This window comes from Mustela lutreola, chromosome 10 (assembly GCF_030435805.1).
Source record: "Mustela lutreola isolate mMusLut2 chromosome 10, mMusLut2.pri, whole genome shotgun sequence".
Lineage (NCBI taxonomy): Eukaryota > Metazoa > Chordata > Mammalia > Carnivora > Mustelidae > Mustela > Mustela lutreola.
The window spans coordinates 40,799,368-40,821,011 of NC_081299.1; the positions used below are offsets into that span (position 1 = coordinate 40,799,368).

At 36.4% G+C, this 21,644-nt stretch overlaps 1 protein-coding gene across 4 annotated transcripts in view; it reads right to left on the reverse strand.

Moving 5' to 3' along the window:
• EPS15 (epidermal growth factor receptor pathway substrate 15) overlaps window positions 1–21,644 on the reverse strand; it is a 144,486-nt gene that overhangs the window by 6,564 nt on the left and 116,278 nt on the right. For 3 of the 4 annotated variants that reach the window (XM_059138092.1, XM_059138091.1, XM_059138094.1), the window contains 3 exons: window positions 16,971–17,040; window positions 2,555–2,631; window positions 1,052–1,214 (listed from right to left, as the gene is read on the reverse strand). In XM_059138092.1, coding sequence (XP_058994075.1) covers window positions 1,052–1,214; window positions 2,555–2,631; window positions 16,971–17,040 — 310 coding nt within the window. The remainder of the gene's footprint in view (window positions 1–1,051; window positions 1,215–2,554; window positions 2,632–16,970; window positions 17,041–21,644) is intronic. The other variant, XM_059138093.1, reaches the window with a different exon arrangement.

The following is a 21,644-nucleotide window of genomic DNA, read 5'->3' on the forward strand; positions in this document are numbered from 1 at the left end:
GAAAAATTATCTGGCCAAGAAATACCACAGGGAGGTTATTATGAAAGGCAAGCATAAAAGTCCATAACTACTGTGCCTAACAATTAACCAGGAATGACAGATTATTATTAAAATAACCATGTACCAGATGTATCTTCTCATGTAACAGCCTAGCAGCACTATCTCTACTCAGGGAATTGCCTTGTTAGCCACTTCTCATGAACTTTAATACCTTTGTTAAAAGCAAAACACTAAAAACATTAAGAATTTGTTCCTAGACCAGAGGCACCTGGGTGGCTCAGTGGGTTAAGCCTCTGCCTTCAGCTCAGGTCATGATCTCAGGGTCCTGAGATCGAGCCCTGCATCGGGCTCTCTGCTCAGCTGGGAGCCTGCTTCCCCTTCTCTCTCTACCTACTTGTGATATCTCTCTCTCTCTCTGTCAAATAAATAAGTAAATAATCTTTAGGAAGAAAAAAAAAATTTGTTCCTAGACCAAAAAAAAAAAAAAAAAAAAGACTTTTATAAAATAAAGGAGTCTCTTATTAAGTGAAGTAAAATATTATTTTCCTTCAAGAAAAATACTTTCTTTTAAATTGCTATGTTGCTGAATTCTGGATACCAAAAAGGCCACATATTTTCACATTGAAGGATTTAAGGAAGACTTCACCTCAGTCAGGAAAAGAATGGGACTTCAAATTAATCTTTTCTTACAGAAATTAACTTAATTAAAGCAACAAAGTGAAGGAAACTGTGTGTACATGGTAATCAATGAGTCTCCAGAAGGCAAGCCATTTCACTGATACTGTCCTCTTTCCATTTACTGCCTCTCCAAAATGATTTAAGAAGAAATGAGCTCTTGCCAGAAAAGTGGTTCACGTTACACATGCTAGTCTTTTAGACTCATGTTTATTATTCTGTACTGTCAGAACAGATGACCATTGCAGGCTTCTGCCATGTTTGTTGGCTTGTTTTGTTCAAAGCCCTTTATTTAAGTCTGTAAGGCTCACACCAGTATTCTTCAGAAAGAGAAAAAGCATCTCAGTTGATTTAGGATAGATACCAACTCTCATACCAGGTGGTGGTGGGCAGGGTCTTGTTGGAGTTCCAATCTTTGGGGGCAGTGCTGGGGGTACATCTTCACTTCTGACCGATGTGTCCTCAAGCACATTTTTTTTAATGACCACATTGTTGACAGAGCTCGATGTGGCTGAACTAAAAGGATCTTCGTTGTTGACCTTTGTTTGAAAAAAAATGTGTATACATAGTTATATAAATTATACCAACCAAAGTATGTATGGTTGTGTAACATTTCAAACAATGATCTTCAGTATTATGCAGCTTTATTTATTTCAATTCTGAGAGCACTGACATGTTAACCTTTGTATTTGGGGCCAAAAGGGAGAAATTTTTTTAAAAACTGTTCCATATGAGTAGTGATTATAATAACATCACTACTTATTAAAAGCAACAGACCATACCAAAACAAGTCAATTCTGGATTAAAAGTTTTTCAAGCTTTAGGCAATACAAAACCACCTAAGGTCCATTTTAAAGGGACTATATGTTTTTCTTCAAATGAATATCTGATCCATATGATATTCAAAGAAAAAAAAATACCGATTCCACTCTTCTCAATTCACTTAAATATAGGAAAGATTTAATACTAATGACAAAGAAAATGAAGTCTTGAAAATATTGAAGACAACGTGAAAAAAAGTTAATTTTTAAAAGCAAATTAATCCCATGGAATAACAAGTCTTAACGTGGGTCTGAAGACTCTGCCTTTCTAATAATGACACTTTTCTATAGTGAATCAGAAATCATGATTTTAGATCTTAGGCCAGTGTTTCTCTACAGCACTAGTTACTTTGTGGGCTGGACATAATTCTGTGTTGTTGGAGCTGGATACTGTGCTGTAGGATGTTTAACAGCATTCCCGGTCTCTATCTACTAGATATGAATAGCCCCCCTTCCCAGTTGTGACAACCAAAAATGTCTTTAGACAATGCCAAATAACGGAGGGTAAAGGTGGAGGGGGAAATAACATCCAGCTGAGAACAGATGACATAGATAATTTCACATATACTCTACTTTTACTCTTTTGGCCTATATCAATCCTACAGCTACACTGGAAATTAGATAGCAGGCATATAGAGCTTGACTATGTGTATTAATAATCTTAACACTAACCCTAACAGCCTCAGAACATAAAATGAAGTAATCAATGCAGAGAAGATGGCATGAATGCCCATATTTTACATCTACTGACCCAGATAGTCAACAGAGGATAAATTAGTTCAACTGGAAGAAATATGTTTAAAAAGGCAGAAGACTCTTAATATGAAGTTGGTGAGCTGACCTGACAGTAGAAAATTATAATGACCTGTACCATCACCATAGTCTTTATGTATAGAAATATATCTACTTTAATTACATCTTTTCTATCATTTCTATCTGAAATCAACAATGACATCAAATTGAGAAGTCTGTGAAAGGGTTATATAATTGGGAGGAAGGGTTGCTCCACTGGTGGAAACATAGAATATTTCATCCTCCCACTAATCACTGCAGGTTACCTTTGACAATGTGCTGAAGTCAGCGAATCCATCTTCAAATGATTCACTTCCAAAAACAGAAGCAAAGGGATCTGTGGCTAAAATGAATAAAGAAAATCCATGCAACATAGGACAGAAATACATCAAAATTTCATGTCCTTTTTTGGTTCGTAACATTCAGACAATGAAAAAGATCTAATCCTAAATATCAGTTCCTGAATTTATGACTTAAATCCATGAAGACCCGTGAACAAATTGATACTTAGCCACCCGCGACACACATACACAATACGTTCTTTTACGTTCTTTTGTATAAATCAAATGATTAATTATTTCAGATAAAAATGAGAAAATTAACTCTTGGTTTAAGGCTTTGGAATATATGTCAAATAATATTATTCCTCTGCACTGAAACTATTTCTAATAAAGTCATCAGGAAGTAAGAAAAGGTAGATTCCATTAACTCCACATTTCACACTTATCCTTCAGGGTGCATTTTAAATTCCACTTCATCCACAAAGCCTGGGAAAACCTCTAATTCCCAAAGCAAGAAGTGATTTCTTTCTTCTTTGTGGCAGTAACTGCATTCTAGTTTGTACTATGGTTATCTGTGATTGCTATATCACCACCATTAGATCGTGCAGTCCTTAAAAACACTGAGTAAGGCTTATCCAAGAAGAACAGTCAAAAACATTTCTTGAATATCAGAGCTGAGAAAATAAGAAAATACAGTTCCCACACCCAAAATTTCAGACTCTAATGAGAGACATCTTAAAAAACAATAATAAAACAATCTTAAATGTGCTATTAGAAAGGTATGAAAACTCTGTAGTAGGTAGGACTCACTAACTGGGAGAATCAGAAAAAGTGTCAAAGAAACTACTCCATTTGAGCTAGGTCTTTTAAATAAGGAACAGATCCAGGTGGGGAAGATAAAGATATTCCAGGCAGAAGGAACAGTAGTTGCAAAAGTAATTTTTTAACCTGCTCCGGACAAGATAAGTTATCTCTTCTATCACGCTGCACTTACCAAATGGATTAACATTTTTGGCTGGAATGAAGGGATCTACTTTGAGATAGGTTTCACCTATTCAGGCATAAAGGCTACCAATAAACAAAAAATGTTTACAGGAATTGTTACTTGATATAGGAAAATAGAAACAAAGGAAGAAAGGGAAAGAGAACTGCAAGAGATAGGGTCAGAAAGAACAAAGAGGAACTGAAAATTTTTCCTTGTTCTTCAAATCTTCATCTTTACATCAAACCAGTTTTAAAACAAAAGTGTGCCCATATACCCATTTAAATATGTAAAGAGTGCCTTTACCTAAAAATCAGTATACCATGGACAAAAACTGAAGAGGGGCAAGAAGGTATATATTAGTTTTGCTTGCTCTGTCACTAAGACAGTCATGAGGTGGAGGAAGCAGGTAAAGAGGCTATGAAGAAACATAATGCAAATTAGTCCTTTAGAGACAGCCCAACAACTCTGAGCCTGAAGAGGATGTTGAAAAGTCCAGAGTTACAGGAAATTCTACAGCTTTAGCCATAAAAGATGCTTTTTTATAACTACATATCTAAGTCCCACAGCCTAGTCATGGGTGTTGTTTCAGGCTTTCCTTCCTTTCTCCTGCTCTGTGCTGAGGCCCAGCCAGGGTACAGATGCTCTCCTGACTGGTAGAAAGGTGCTGAGGGAAGAGAAGTTTGCTCCTTTCACAGGAGGAACTAAAAATTCTGCTTCATGCTTTTTCTCTGCCACCGCTCTCACAGTAAGTCGTAACACTCATGGCAACAGTGTTAAGTTAGGTCAAGTTTGACTGAAATGCTGTGAAGTATACACTATGAAAAACATTAATGAAATACATGACATTTATATACAAAGAATATGCTACTTGTACTTTTACTGGAGTTTTTCTACACTTTCTTCATCAGAATAAATGACTTATTCAGCACCAGTATAAACACTGGGAAATGTGTCCTGAATAAATTACAAAGCACTTTTGCCCAAATTGGGGAATTAAGACTTTGGCAACAACCTCCTCAGATATTGACCATACTGATACAAAGTAGAGGCCTGTCCAGAGACTGGAAGGACTCATGGAGTATGAACCAGACCATGTGCTGAGGATTTCCAGAAATATTCAGAGGAATCAGTAGATGGTTTTCTTCCTTTTGATCACAAGGGACTATGCACCATCAGAATAAGGTTTTAAAGCAAATGTGATCTCAATGGCACCCTCTCCTCCCCAAGAATAAAGGCAATGAAGACTTCAGAAAATTAGATAAAAGCACAATTTTAAAAATCTATAATTTCACTGTCAGAAATAACCCTAATTAATTTTTTAGCATGCCTCTTTAACAGCTTTTTTCCTGGTATTTTTTTCCTTTAAAGCCACATTTTAGGCATATTACTGTTTATCCCCTTAACCTGATTTAATTCATAGCCTTCACCAGTGCTTGACATATTACATATTTGTTTACTGCTTATCTTTCCCATATAAACCCTATAAAGACAAGAACTTTGCTTTGTTCACTACTGTATCTCCAAAGGCCAAAAAATTGTCTGGTAAATAGGATATGCTCATATTCTTTGAAAATATTGAGAGAAAAGGTGGACATATGCTGTCTGCTTATTAAGGATCTTCCAAACAGATATCATAATACTTCTTAGCAATAACCAGATGACCAACAAGAAATAAAGGAAACCAGATAATAGCCAAGAACAAGTATCCAACCAGAAAATCCTGGGAAAAGGAAGAAAGTTTTTTTCCTCCATGACCTATTCATAAGCCATCAGATAATCAAGTTCAAACTCACAGAAAACCTTTAAAAGATACTCATCAATAATCTGAAGCACTGGTCATTAACAAAGAATCCATTTTCTCAAGCTGGTCTCCCATTCACTCCCATTCACTCACTCACTCACCCACTGACCCACTCATCCACTCACATTTACTAAACATCAACGCTAGGTACTAGGGAATTAGAGGAGAGTAAGACACAACACCTACCTTCAAGGAACTCATAGCTTACCTCAGTGATACATATTTATACAACTGCTATACAGTAAGTATTAAAGTTCAAAGAGAGTAAAGGAAAAGCAACAGCTAGGTTTACATGAAAGAGGCCAAGAAGACTTACCAAAAAGGGTTTTACTTTCTTGTGGACAGAAAGGAGGTGAGAGAAGAGAAAGAAATATACACACTATACACAAATAAAACAAATACACACCTGCTCATGCACACATATTTTTCCAGGAAAAAAATAAGTGGCCTAGAAGAGACAATCATGGCCTACGGTTTGTGGAAACAGAGAAAATTAGAGAAGAAACATGAAAGAAGGCAGCGGCTAAGAATAATAAAACATATAAATATCTGCATGCTTAGCCAGAGTCACTGCCTGTAAAAATGAAGACCTGCTTGGCATTTTACTACCTCTAGAGTCAAAGATGCTCTGGGGAGACCACAAGTTCCCCTCTGAATCCTTAGGATGTTATAAAGCTTTAATTAAGAGTTGGAAGGATTCTGCATTTCCTCAGTTAGAAGTTAGTAAAGTTAATAATATAATCCAAGCAAAAAATCTTCTGGCACCAAAACTAATCTCATCTATAATGAAGTAGAAAAATAACTTTTACAAGACAAAATAAAGTATATGTAGAAACTGCGTAACTCGCATTTGCTTTATTTGGCATTTTTTTTTTTTAGTCTGCAACGTGTCTACTCACAAAGAATAAAAATGCTAAAAATACCCTACTGTGAGTCAAAGTATTAAAAATATCTGATGTCCTTCTATCATAATCACCTAATTTCAGAAGCAGGAGCGATTTATCATTTTTTTCTTTTTAATTATTTTTATTAACATACAATGTATTATTTGCCCCAGGGGTACAGGTCTATGAATCATCAGGCTTACACATTTCACAGCACTCACCATAGCACACACCCTCCCCAATGTCCATAACCCAGCCACTCTATCCCTACCCCCCCTTAACCCCCAGCGACCCTCAGTTTGTTTTGTGAGATTAAGGAGTCTTTTGGTTTGTCTCCCTCTCAATCCCATCTTGTGTTTTTTTTTTTCTTCCCTACCCCCCACAGCCCCTTGCCCTGCCTCTCAAATTCCTTATATCAGAGAGATCATACGGTAACTGTCTTTCTCTGATCAACTTACTTCACTCAGCATACCACCCTCTAGCTCCATCCATATCACTGCAAATGGCAAGATTTAATTTCTTTTGATGGCTGCATAGTATTCCATAGTTTGGCTATTGTGGACATTGCTGCTATAAACATTTGGGTGCACGTGCCCCTTCAGATCACTACATTTGTATCTTTGGGGTAAATACCCAGTAGCACAATTGCTCGTAAGGTAGCTCTATTCTCAACTTTTCCAAAAAGGAAAACTATTTTCCTTTTTGAGGAACCTCCACACTGTTTTCCAGAGTGGCTGCACCAGCTTGCATTCCTACCAACAGTGCTGGAGGGTTCCCCTTTCTCCACATCCTCGCCAACATCTGTCATTTCTGGACTTGTTAATTTTAGCCATTCTGGTTAGTGTGAGGTGGTATCTCAATGTGGTTTTAATTTGTATTTCCCTGATGCCCAGTGATGTGGAGCACTTTTTCATGTTGGCCATGTGGATGTCCTCTTTGCAAAATGTCTGTTCTTGTCTTCTGTCCATTTCTTGACTGGATTATTTGTTCTCTGGGTGTTGAGTTTGATAAGTTTTTATAGATTTTGGATACTAGCCCTTCCCTGATACGTCATTTGCGAATTATCTTCTCCCATTCTGTCAGCTGTCTTTTAATTTTGTTGACTGTTTGCTTTGCATGCAAAAGCTTTTGATCTTGATGAAGTCCTAATAGTTCATTTTTGCCCTTGCTTCCCTTATCTTTGGCAATGTTTGTAGGAAGAAGTTACTGCAGCTGAGGTCAGAAGAGTTTGCTGCTTGGGTTCTCCTCAAGGATTTTGATGGATTCCTGTCTCACATTGAGGTCTTCCATCCATTTTGAGTCTATTTTTGTGTGTGGTATATGGAAATGGTCCAATTTCATTTTTCTGCATGTGGCTGACCAATTTTCCCAGCACCATATGTTGAAGAGACTGTCTTTTTTCCATTGGACGTTCTTTCCTGCTTTGTCGAAGATTAGTTGACCATAGAATTTAGGGTCTTTCTGGGCCCTCTATTCTGTTCATTGATCTGTGTGTCTGTTTTTGTGCCAGTACCATATTGCCTTGATGATTACAGCTTTGTAATAGAGCTTGAAGTCTGGAATTGTGATGCCACCAACTTTTGTTTTCTTTTTCGACATTCCTCCGGTTATTCGGGGTCTTTTCTAGTTCTATGTAAATTTTAGGATTATTTGTTCCATTTCTTCGGAAAAAAATTGATGGTATATTGATAGGGATTGCATTAAATGTGTAGATTTTCACAATATTTGTTCTTTCAATCCATGAGCATGGAACGTTTTTCCATTTCTTTGTGTCTTCCTCAATTTCTTTCATGAGTACTTTATAGTTTTTGGAGTATAGATTTTTTGCCTCTTTGGTTAGGTTTATTCCTAGGTATCTTATGGTTTGGGGAGCAACTGTAAATAGCATTGACTCCTTAATTTCTCTTTCTTCTGTCTTGCTGTTAACATTTAAGAACAAAAATTTACTCTCAGGTTTTTAGTTTATTTTGAAAGCTTGTATTTCTCCTGTGAGATTAATCTTCTTCTTCTTTCTCCCACCCCCCCTGGATAAACACTATTTCTTGGGGAAAAAGAAGAGGGATACAGGAGTTATGAGTAAAGAGGGCAAAAGTCCTGGTTGTGACCTTGGGGGGGGTGGGTAATGGCACCTCTCTGAGTCTCAGTCGTTTCCAGATGTTGGGATTTTATTTTTAGTAAACTAAATAAATATATTAAAAACCAACACACATAGAGAAAACTGCTTAACTTAAAAAGAACTGAAACAAGAGTCCATCTTTCATTTCAGAAACAAAGGATTTAAAAACTGAAAAGAAGAGAAAATCACCTTAGACTGGAAAGAATCCTTTCCAGGAAGAGTTGGCAACAATGATCATTTTCATTCTCATTCTCATTCTCTCTCTTATATCCCTACTTGATTTGGAACTACTAAAGAGTATATTACAAGTAACATTAATCAGGATTTAGGAACCATTAAACTAAAAAACAGTAGTAGTAGTAGTAACAGCAGCTACTATTTAACTGTGATAGGTACCACAATAAATATTTTAACATACATAATCTCATTTAATATATCCAACAAATCCATGAAGTATGATTATTAACCTCATTTTATTGTTTAGGAAATAGAGACTAAGAAAACCTAAGGAATTAGCAACTTTATCTTAAAGTTCAGGCTTTTGGCTTCAAGCAACCATGTGCTAATAATGACAACCTCTCTCTAGACTGTTTATGCTTCCATTTAATTAAAAATCTTATGATAATGTAGCAGATTTGAGACAAATCATTTATTCATTTCTTCAGCATTCAACTCTTGAGACTCTGCTATGTCCCAGAAGCTCTGGGGTGGAAAAGTAGGGATACAGCTTAGGATGACCCAAAAAATCTCTGCTTGGGCAACTAAGTAGATGGGAACACTATTAACAGGGATGGGTTGTTCAGAAGATGTTTAGTACTGCTTTCTATTTCGTAAGGTGGACAACTTTACTTTCAGACATATACCTGTGACACATTAAGTAAAAGACCATTATGATATATACATATAAATACAATATAGATAATATATTAAACATTACAGTAACTAATATATATAACTAAAAATTTATGCATACATATGTGTGGAACACAGGGATAGCGACTCAGATTTATGGTTAGTAACATGACCAAATGTTATGAAAGACAATTCTGGCAGTCATGTAGATCACAATTTGGCAGGTAAAGAGAATGAAGGCAACTTAATATCACAGTCCAGATAAAACAAAATGAGGGTCTAAACAAAACTGAGTATAAGGAGGAACAATCAGGGTCTATTTGGGGGTAAAACAACAGGACTTGGCAATTTACTGGAGGTGAGGAATGGCAGAGAAGTCTAAGACAATTGGCTAATAGTATCAATAGTACAGAAAGTAGATATACTAATACTTTAAAGGACAGAATAATTGGAAAAGATGATTATTTCCATTTTAATGGAAATTATTTCCCCTTAGCTCACCACTGAGCTAAGGGGAAATATCCAGCAGGTAACTTGAAGGTACTGGAGGTTCAGGAGAGAGTTCAACACTGGAAGACTAAACCTAGAAGTCATTAGGAAACAGGCTGAAGGTGAAGGCACAGAACTGGACACCACCACAATAAAAAGTGTGTACTGTGAGAAGAGCAGAAGGCTCTTCTTCTGTTTGTTATGTAGGCTAATTGTAACTAAAAAGATAGCCACCATTCTTCAGTTTTTCTCCAGGACATTAAGATTATTCTCTTGCTCCTGTTTTGAATAAAGGGAGATATCTGTCCCAGATACCTCCTGGGAGCAAGCTGTCCTGAGGAATCAGAAACCAGGGCAACAGGGAAAATCTAGTTCATAATAGATCAGAAGTTCTCAAGGTATGGTCCAGGGACCCCAGAGGTCACCACGACCTCTTCTGACCTTTTGAAAAGTCAAAACTATCTTCCAAATATTAAGCTGTTATTTATATTTCTTAACATGCTAATATTTGCAACAATGTAGATAAAACTGCTAGTGTCTTATAGTGAATCAAGGCAGTAGCACCAAATTGGTTGGTAAACAGTGTATTTTTCACCACCACAAACTTGCAGGGGGAAAAAAGGCCAGTTGTGCTTTAAAATTTCTGTCCTTGATGAATCAATAAAAATTATTAGTTTTAATAACTCATAACCCTTAGGAACACATTTTTTTTTAAGATTTATTCATTTATTTTAGAGAGAGAGAACACAAATGGGAAGGGCAGAAGGAGAGATAATCTCAAGCAGATTGCCCTAAGCGTTAGAGTTGGGCTCAGACCCTGAGGATCACGATCTGAGCCAAAACCAACAGTTGGATGCTTAACCGACTGAGCCACCCAGGTGCCTCTAGGTATACATCTTTTTAAAATTCTGAGTAACAAAATGGGAAATAACATACAAACCGCTTCTGCTGAGTAGTAAAGTTTGATAGTTATCTGGAGGAAAAGAACTTGCATAATGGTAGACGAAACAAGTGGAACTAGCTGCTTTTTTCATGGGGTGCCCTTTTTATTGAAAGAAATATCAGATAAACAATGGTTACTCAGATTTGGGTATTTGGCAACATTTCCTCCAAAACAAACAGTCAGATTGTCACTTTAAAGAAAACAACTGACAGTATTTGTTGCAGGTGATAAAAATTCAAGCTTTCAAGTAAAAACTGGAATCTTGGAAAGCTGTAACTGCCCCATAATCCTAACATTGTATCAACACAAGACTCTGGTAAGATGGACGGTGATATTAATAAATATAATTTTAAAAATATTTATAATGAATTGTATCAGCATTTGGAAGATACGCCTAACTCAGTGAACCAGTACTTCCCAAATGATCAATGCAAATTACAAAGTAAGACATAGGTAAAAAATTCATTCATAGTCCAAGAAAAACCAATGGATTTTAATGTAAGAGAGCATGAAAAGGTCACTGGTAACGGTTTCATGTACCACATTGTAAGTAACTTTAAAGAAACTAATATATGTTGAAAAATGGTATAGTATCAAAAATAAATATCCACAATTACCTAAAAAGGTTATTGAAATATTTCTCCTTTTTCCAGCTACATCTGTACTACATTTGTACTTCAAGCAAAACAATACAGTGCAACAGCAGTATATATGAGAATTCAGCTACCTTCTGTTAAGGCACATATTTAAAGAGCTTAGCAAAAATGTATGAACAATGTGCACTTGTCACTATTTTTTTGTTTGGAGTTATTTTTCTTAAAGAAATATGTTATTTATGTTAATATATAATGGGTTTATTATCTTTGCTCTTTTTTTTTTTAAGATTTTATTTCTTTATTGGACAGAGAGAGAAACCGTGAGAAAGGAAACACAAGCAGGAAAAGCGGGAGAGGGAGAAGCAGGCTTCCCGCAGAGCAGGCAGCCGGATGTGGTGCTCGATCCCAGGACGCTGCAATCATGACCTAAGCCAAAGGCAGACGCTTAAAGACTGAGCCACCCAGGCGCCCCTTATCACTGCTTTTAAATGAATTAAAAAACTTTTAGTTTCAATTTCTAATATGGTAAATACTGATAAGGTAAATACTGACAGATATAACCCATACAAACAAAAGCTCTTTGAGGGTCTTCATTCATTTTTAAAAACGTAAAGGGGTTCTTGGGCCAAAAGGCTACTATACTTGATGATTTCCAAAGTTACTGCTTGTGATTGTTTCAAATAACTCACTTCTTTCCTAATTATTTTTGTTGTTGTTGAAATAAGAGCAGAGTAAGGCTGAAATCTGGAATTATCTCTGGCAACCCCCAAGAGTCTTTCATGGATTTTCTATAAGTTTCTTACTAAAATGCTTTATGTTTTTAACATTTTTCATCTGATTATATTCCCTATGCTCTCAGTACCCTTTATGAATTTTGCATTCCCAAGAATTTCTTTTTCTTTTTCTTTTTTTTCACTTACATAGTAGGTAAGTAAAGAGGCAGGATAACACAAAGGAAAATCAATGGGCATGGATTGAGATGCAAACTGGTAGCGGCTCTGGAGCTTAGCTTTTCCTTTCATATATTAGGAAATCAGGCTTGATGATAGTTTTCAAATCTTAAATGAAATTCCAATATATGAAAGAAGTAAGTGGGACTTTAAAAATTAACACTAAAATCATTTTAAGATTTATCTATTTATTTGAGAGAGAGAGCACTTGGGAGAGGGGCAGAGGAAGAGAGAGAATCCTCAAGCAGATGTGAAACCCAACAAGGGGCTTGATCCCAAGACCCTGAGAGCATGCCCTGAGCTGAAACCAAGAGCCAGCTGCCTGAATGAGCCACCTAGGCACCCCAACTCTAAAATCATTCTGTGTTCAAATTTATATCATTTACTTACCACAATGACAGTGAAAACAAAGCAATTTTGATTAACACAAATGTTTATAGTCAGGAGTTGAGCTTACTTCTGAGGCTGGTTTTAATTGCTCTATTTGACAAACAATTCACCCAAAGAAGTAGTTATATGCATTTCTAACCCACTGTTTTTTAACCCACTGAGCCACCCAAGCACCCCCAGTTACATGCATTTCTAAACAAGAGGCTTGCAATCTGAGTAATTTAAAATAATTTTTATCCAGAGGTCTGCACAAAAACCACTTAACCTGATAGTACTTTAAAGCACCAATGCACTATCATGTTAACATGGTTTGGAACATTTATGAATGCATACATTTAATTAAATTGTTGCAGTTTTTAAAAATTCAAAGATACTTAAACATGAAACAATAATTTGCCAACTCTCTGAAACCTCTCTGGAAGCTAGTTTTGTGAAAAATAATATGAAAACTCTGGCCCATAGCATGTGTAAGATTCTTTCCAGCTCTAACAAAGGCAGCAATGTTAAGTCTGACAGAAAAAAAATCTGTGGCATCACCTTACTACCGTTTTTACATTATCAGGATTGGATGAGAAGATAAGGCAAAGGCACCATTAACAGAGTGACTAACAGAATGAGCTCTGAAATAAGACATGGATTGGACACTGAGCATGGCAACAATTACTATAGCCGTGGGCAAAATGCTTGACCTAAGTCTCATTTTCCTCATCCTTAAAATGAGAACGAATAGTACCTATCTCTATAACCACTGTAAAGATTAAATGAGGGAAAATGCAAAAATGAAGTTTTAATGACCTTATGTGTGTGGCTTTAAAAAAAAAATGAAAAAGAATGTTCAGATCTCTGGTATTCTGAATCTGTGGAAGATCTGTATAAGTCGTCCTCAGACACAAGTAATATGTAGACCATCCCAACTAAAAAGAGTTTTGGGGGAGTGCCTGGGTGTCCCAGTTGGCTGAGTGACTGACTCTTGGTTTTGGATCATGATCTCAGGGTCATGAGATTGAGTCCCACATTGGGCTCCACTCAGCAGGGAGTCTCCCTGAACATTTTCTCCCTCTGGCCCTCCACCAACTTGTGCATGTACATTTCTCTCCTTCAAGTAAATAAATATTTTTTAAGAGAGTTTTTGGTTCTAAGATTCTCATTCAAATCAAGACATTAGCTAAATGGCAGACTAGGAAGATACAGATTCTCATTTGTATATAAGGATGGTTCAACATATGAAAATCAATCAATATAATACATTCCATTAATAGAATAAAGGAAAAAACCCACATGATCCTCTTAATTGAAGCAGAAAAAGTGACAAAATTCAACAATCTTTCATGATAAAAACACTCAGCAAACTAGAAAAAGAAAAAACTACTTCAACATAATCAAGGCCACAGATGAAAAGCCAACAGTGAACATTCTGTTCAATGGTGAGAGACTGAAATTTTTTCTCTAAAGTCTGTAACAAGACAATGACACCCACTTTCACTACTCCAATTCACCACAGAAGTTCTACCCAGTGCAACTAGGCAAGGAAAAAAAAAAAAGGCATCCAAACTGAAAGAAGTAAAATTATCTCTGTTGCATACAACATGATCTCACATGTAGAAAACCATAAAATACCACAAAAAAAAAAAACCTGTTTAGAATAAACAGCAAAGTAGCAGGATACAAAATCAAGGCACAAAAATCTGTAGCATGTCTATATATAACAATGAACAATCTGAAAAGGAAATTAAGGTAACAATTTCACTGAAAATAGCATGAAAAAGAATAAAATACTCAAGAATTAACTTAACCAAGGAAGGCATGTAAGCTGACAACTATAAAACATTCAGAAAGAAATGAAAGAAGATACAATTAAATGGAAAGACAACACACTTCATGGATTGGAAAATGTTAAGACGTTAATACTAACCAAAGCAATCTACAGATTCAAAGCAATCCCTATCAAAATCCCAATGACATTTTTTTGCAGAAATAGAAAATTCACACTAACATTCAAATGGAATATCAAGGGAATGAGAACAGCCAAAACAATTTTGAAAAAGAGTAACAAAGTTATAGGTATCAAACTTACTGATTTCAAAACTTATTACAAAGTTACAGTAATCAAACAGTATGGTACTGGCACAAAGACAGACATTTACACCAGCAGAACTGAAGAGAGAGTCCAGAAATAAACCCTTGTGTATATAGACAAATGATTTTCTACAAGGATGCCAAGACCATTCAATGGGGAAAGGTCAAGTCCTTTCAACAAATGGTGTGGGAAAACTGAAAATACACTCTTAAAAGAATGAAGTTGGACTCTTACTTTACAACAAATATAAAAATTAACTCAAAATGCATCAAAGAACTAAATGCAAGACCTAAAGCTATAAAACTTTTAGAAGAAGAAAACACAGGGAAAACCCTCATGACATTGGACTTTCTTGGAATGTCCAAGCAAAAAAAGAAAAAGTAGATAAACTAGATTTGTGATGGTTACACAACAAAAGCTATCTTCTGCTTTGAAACCATTCATGACTTACCCTAAATGGAGGTGATCTCCCTTTCCTTTAAATTTGTGCAGCTTTAATGAATTTCCATGGCACTTAGCATTCCAGTCAAGAGTTAATTACAGTTGACCCTCGAACAACATGGGTATGGAGTGTGTGGAGTCATTTATATGCAGATTTTTCTCAATAAATGCAGCACTGTATTGTCAATGTATTTTCCTTATGATTTTCTCAATACTGTTTTCTCTAGCTTACTTTATTGTAAGAATACATATAACATACAAAATATGTGTTAACTGACTATTTACATTATTGGTAAGGCTGCCAGTCAACATCAGGATATTAGTAAAGGTTTTGGGGAATCAACGGTTATACGCAGATAAGCAACAGCATGTTGGGGGAGGGACAGCATCCCTAACCCCCATATTGTTCAAGGGTCACCTGTAAAAATATTTTAACTTTTCATTTTATTTTCTTAGCTTACCCTTTCTAATCATACAATATCCTTAGCTATATATTAATTCATCAGCTCAATAATGAGAGTCTAAAAAAAGTACATGTATTTTAAAACTATATTAATTTAACCACTGTTACTACAATAAGCCTTTTAGAAATCTTATTTGCTGTTAATTCTAAGTTTTGGATTAAATCAATACCCAGCACTACATTAAATCTGGTTTTCTACATATCTGCTTTTTTTACTCAATTCCTTTTGTTACTCATATTGGAAGTTAAATTTCAACCTGAAAAAAAAACTCACACTGCTAAATCTCATCTTGTTTTAATTTGTACAATACCAGACATTTAAATTGTTAGGGCATTTCTACAAATCATTCTCTATGCTCATAATCCTCAACTTATCATATCAGCAAATTTGTGTACTGAATAACTCACCCTATTTACATCTGGAAAAATAAGGAATCCTGTTATCAGCATGATAACCTGAGGTATTCACATGTTTGAGTCTGCTTCCCTCTGATTCCCTGCTCTCCCACACAATAGCTGGTCTGTTTTATTTTTAAATGGATAGTGAGAAAGTTACAGAAGCTTTTAGACTCTGTCAGACTTTGGTTTGAATTTCAGTTTCAACTGGTTCAAATCTAGTAAATTGTATAATCTTATCAAGTTACTTAAAGTTCCTGTCCTCAGTATTCTGATCTTTAAAATGGAAATATTACTTAAAAGGATAAATGGAAAATTAACTGCCATAAATAAAGCCTAAAGACTGGATGCTAGAGTAACATTTCAATTTTCTCTGTGTTATTAAAAGATCTCACCCACTACTTGTACAGCTATCATTATTACCTACTAGAAGCAATCTATAAGTTTAGGCCAAGATCTGTAAGAATCATTGCTGACTGTCAAAATGCCAAACACTGCCTTTTAACAAGGAAAAAAAATTTTTATTGGCTTTACTGGCTAGAGTACATATTCTAGTAAGATTTTTTTTTTTAATGAAGTATAGCTGAGACACAATGTTACATTTGTTTCAGGTGTACAACATAGTGATGTGACAAGTTTATACATAAGCTTCCCATGAGCATAGCTACCATCTGTCCCCATACAACACAAATTTATAAGACCATTGACTGTATTTCCCATACTGTACATTTCATTCCCATGATTTATTCATTCTATAACTGGAAACCTGTCTCCCACTCCCCTCTCGTAAGATCTTTAACATGAATAATTAACGAGATAAATAAATGATAAGAAAATTAGAGAGTGATATGCCAACAACTGCTATCATTACTGGTAGATTACAACTTGCTGTACCTACGCAATAATTTTACAGCCTTAGGTAAGTAAGTAGGACAATTATATTTGGAAACCAGAAAAAGAAGCTTAAAGAAAAGGGTAACACTTACTATTCAAATAAACTGATCAATTATCTCCTTACCTGAATCACTCGCTGCAACAACAACTGTTCCACCAGGAGCAAAAGGATCGTTGTGCTTCAATGTTTCTACCTAAACAAATTGCACAAAATCATGACTTAAGAGAGGCGATATTTCATAGCTGAAACCTCATGGCCACACCAAAGAAAATATTCTTTACAAAATCTTAATTAAGAAATACAAGGCATTGGGGCACCTGGGTGGCTCAGTGGGCGGGGCCTCTGCCTTCAGCTCAGGTCATGATCTCAGAGTCTTGGGATAGAGCCTCACATCAGGCTCTCTGCTCAGCAGGGAGCCTGCTTCCCCCCCACCCCACGCCTACTTGTGATCTCTCTGTCAAATAAATAAATAAAATCTTTAAAAAAAAAAAAAGGAAAGAAATACAAGGCATTAGGAATTAATGCTTCCCCTAATGATTTGCAATCTTATTAAACTAAATGACACATACCATTTTCTAGTCTTTTATTGGGTAATATAATAGCCATTCAATATAGTATATGAAACACATATGGTTTAACAAGTAACTATCAAATGAACTCCTTTGTTATCACCTTTCAAGAAACTGCCAACACTTGGTAAGTCTTCATCCCCCCTCTGTAGAGGTGATTACTACCCTGACTTTGGTGGCATTCATCTCTTTTCTTCATTATTTTGCTACTAGTACAGATACACCCTGTTTTAACTTTTTGTATTGACGTAATTTTAGATTTCTACAACAGTTGTAAAGATAATACATAGAGTTCTCATATATCCTTCACCCAGGTTCCTCTAATGTTAGTACCTCATATAATCACGGTACATCTATTAAAACTAAGGAATTAACACTGGTACAAAACTGTAAACTATAGGCATTATTTGGAATTCACCAGTTTTTCAATTAAGGTCCTTCTGCTATTCCAGGATGACATGCTGTGTTTAGGATGCATACTATTCTAACTCTTAAATATCCTAGTACTTAATATCAGAAAATGCCAGATTGACTTTCTAGTTATAGCATTCTGCCCATCAGAGGAACATACACAGGTATTCCAGAGGAAGATGGGGGTGGGGGCATGGGGAGAAGTGGAGGGGAGGAAAAGAGGGAAGAAAGAAGGGAGCAAGGGAGGCAGGGAGCTCTGCTAAAAAGATCCTGCTACTTTCAATAATAAACCACTTAAGAATCTGGACCAAGTGGCAAGGGTGAGTGGCCAGAGTGAGGACTTTACCAGAAGCCAAAGAGTTCCACAACAGAACTGTTTTCCTTACCAGAAGCCAAAGAGTTCCACTACAGAACTGTTTTCCTAACTTATTTTGGTTTTTAATCATAGTCAAACAAATTATATAGGAAGAAAAGTGAATTTTCTCTTTCTGGTATCAGGCCCTCTTAAGAGGCCAATGAAAGCCTTAGCAGACAGTTACATGAAAGGGGAATAAAAAGGGTTTGGGAACCTGTATCTCCTCTGACTCATGGCTATCAATGTCATCTATATTATAGGCTCTATTTCTAATCATTAAGAAATTAGTTATTAGAATTGAACATCAAATGGAGCAGAGAACCGGATGTGGGGCTCGATCCCAGGACCCTGGGATCATGACCTGAGCCGAGGGCAGAGGCTTTAACCCACTGAGCCACCCAGGCGCCCCTAACAGGCCTGATTTTTAACAAAAGCTTATAGATTTTAATCACCATCACAGAGAGACAGACAAAAAGCAGGCCTACTTAAGTGTCAGGTTTAATTTCTATTCCTTCCTCATAATACACTGTGTCACCACCTAAAGGATCATTGAGACAGCAGGGGGGAACAGGATGGACTGCATAGCCTTTGAAAGAATGAGGCCATTAGACTCTATGTCATCTTCAGTTTGATAATTAGGCAATTTAATACACAAAAGTAATTTTCATAACTATAATTCAGATAGTATTTTATAGAATAAAGGTTCCAAAATCCTCCTACAAGGTCACCAAATTTATTATTGAAATTCTCTCTCTTCCATATTAGCCATCTACTCCCCACTCTGACTGTATGACTTAGTACCCACACTAACTATCTATCTACCCACACTAGCTATCATACACTAGCTAGGAAAGTAAGAAATTGTTTTGTTTCACTTGGTTTTTTAAACTATGTCCCTCTGAAAGCAGAGACTAGTCTTGAGGGAAATAGGAAAGACTTTAGGGGAGAGATTCAGATCTAGAAACATAATCAGAGGCCTGTTTGAAAAGAAGGAAGATCACAATACTTATGGGCTCTGTAGCTGGGAAGAATTAAGTTTAAATCTTGGACTATAGGACTTAGATTTTGGTCAGATAAATGAAGGTTTGAATTCAGTTCTACCACTTACTAACTTACTCTCATTTAACCTCTAAGTCTCATTTACCTTATCTTTAAAATGAGAATGGTAACAAGAGTTTCACAGAAATAGTTTGAAGATGAGATGGGTAGCACATGAACAGAGCCTAGCACCATGCCTGGTACATAGAAGAGAGGAGATAAGCAAAGCTATTGTTATATTGCCAATTTGGCTTTTTGTTTTGTTTTTAATGGAGAAATCCCGAGCAGTCAGCAAGGGCAATAGAGCTTTCAAAAACTGGGGAGGAAAGAGAAGAAGTAAATAGGACAAATTGTGGAGAATTTTCATCAGGCAAGAGGAACAGCAGAAATTTGTTTTACTTTTAAATTAGGAAGAGCTACTTTGGTTTTCTTGCTCTTTAAAGATAAAAGTGGAGAATGAGAGACTAGAATAAGGTACAGGAAAAAAATTCAGGTTGCAGACAATTTTAGAAGAATTTGGCAAATGGGTCCACGCTGCAAACTAAGCGTAGGAAAACAGAGTATCCAGTAGCCTGTGGAAACCACAAATATTCAGTTACAGAGGCACTTGCCTCTGTATATCAATGGAAAATACCAGCTGTTGGCCAAATAGCTCTTTACTGAGCACAGTAGGAAAGCAATTAAAGAATATCAGAATTTATTAACTTTAAAAGAATCAATTATTCTTTTAAGGGAGTATTTTTTTTTAAGATTTTATTTATTTGTCAGAAAGAGATATCACGAGTAGGCGGAGCAGCAGGCAGAGAGAGAGAGGAGGAAGCAGGCTCCTCGATGAGCAGAGAGCCCAATGTAGGACTCAATCCCAGGACCCCGGGATCATGACCTGAGCAGAAGGTAGAGGTTTTAACCCACTGAGCCACCCCGGTGCCCCATCTTTTAATGGAGTATTCTTAATCTAAGAGAATTAGAAGACAAAATTTTTGCTTCAAATTGCTCCATCAATTTTTCTTGTCTGGGTGAAACATCCTGCTTAACAAAATAATCCTCTAAAAGACAATTATCTATGATCTCTCTGATATGAGGAATTCGAAAGGCAGGGCAGGGGGGCAGGGAGGGAAAAAATGAAACAAGATGGGGCTGTGGAGGGAGACAAACAGTAAGAGACTCTTAATCTCAGTAAACAAACTGAAGGTTGCTAGGGGCTGGGGAAAGGAGGGATAGCGTGGCTGGGTTATGGACACTGGGGAGGGTATGTGCTATGGTGAGCCCTGTCAGTTGTGTAAGACTGATGATTCACCAGACCTGTACCCCTGAGGCAAATAATACATTATGTGTTAATTAAAAAATAAGCCTCTAAATAAAAAATAAAACAAATTCTAAAACCATTCATAATTATTGAAATTGGGTGACGGATACATGGAGGTTTCTTTCTTTCTTTCTTTCTTTTTTTAAGATTTTATTTCTTTTTTAGAGAGAAAGAGAGAGAGCCCAAGCAGGGGCAGCGGCAGGCAGAGAAGGCAGAACAGGAAGAGGGAGAAGCAGCCTCCCCGCTGAGCAAGGAGCCCCATGCGGGACTCAATACCAAGACCCTGGGATCATGACCTGAGAGGAAGGCAGTTGCTTAACCAACTGAGCCATCCAGACATCCTTACATGGAGGTTTCTTAAAATATCTCATTATATTACTCTATTTGGGGTATGTTTAAATTTCCACAATATATTTTCTTTTAAAGCCTCCAGACGATAAAGCACTTAGCTGTATAACCTTTGTTACTTCCAAGTCCCAGTGTTCTTATTGTTAAAACAGGGCTACCAATACCTACTTTGCAAGGTTGTGAAGATCACAAAAGAGAGTCTGACATTTAGTAGGAATTTGTATTTCTCTACAAGATTAACATGCATGTGTTATTAAATATATATAAAATGTGTCTATAAGTGATTTTTTTTAAAAGATTTTATTTATTTATTTGACAGAGAGAGATCACAAGTAGGCAGAGAGGCAGGCAGAGAGAGAGAAAGGGAAACAGGCCCCCTGCTGAGCAGAGAGCCCGATGCGGGACTCGATCCCAGGACCCTGAGATCATGACCTGAGCCGAAGGCAGCGGCTTAACCCACTGAGCCACCCAGGCGCCCCGCGTCTATAAGTGATTTTATCTTTCTAAAACATCAATGCTATTTTTAGGTTGATTTTCATTATTTCAGTAATGTATAGCAAACATTTCTAAAAAGCTTTAAAGACTGGTTAATGGATTTCGAACCATTTATTTTATATATGTCAATTGGATAATATTTTATCCTTATTAAGGATGGACTTGATTTTTAGATGAAATTAAGCTAGTCCAGCTAATTACAAGGGCAGATAAAGCTGTGAAATGCCAGTCTGAACCAAAAACTGGATGGACTGGATGAGACTGACATTTTCACA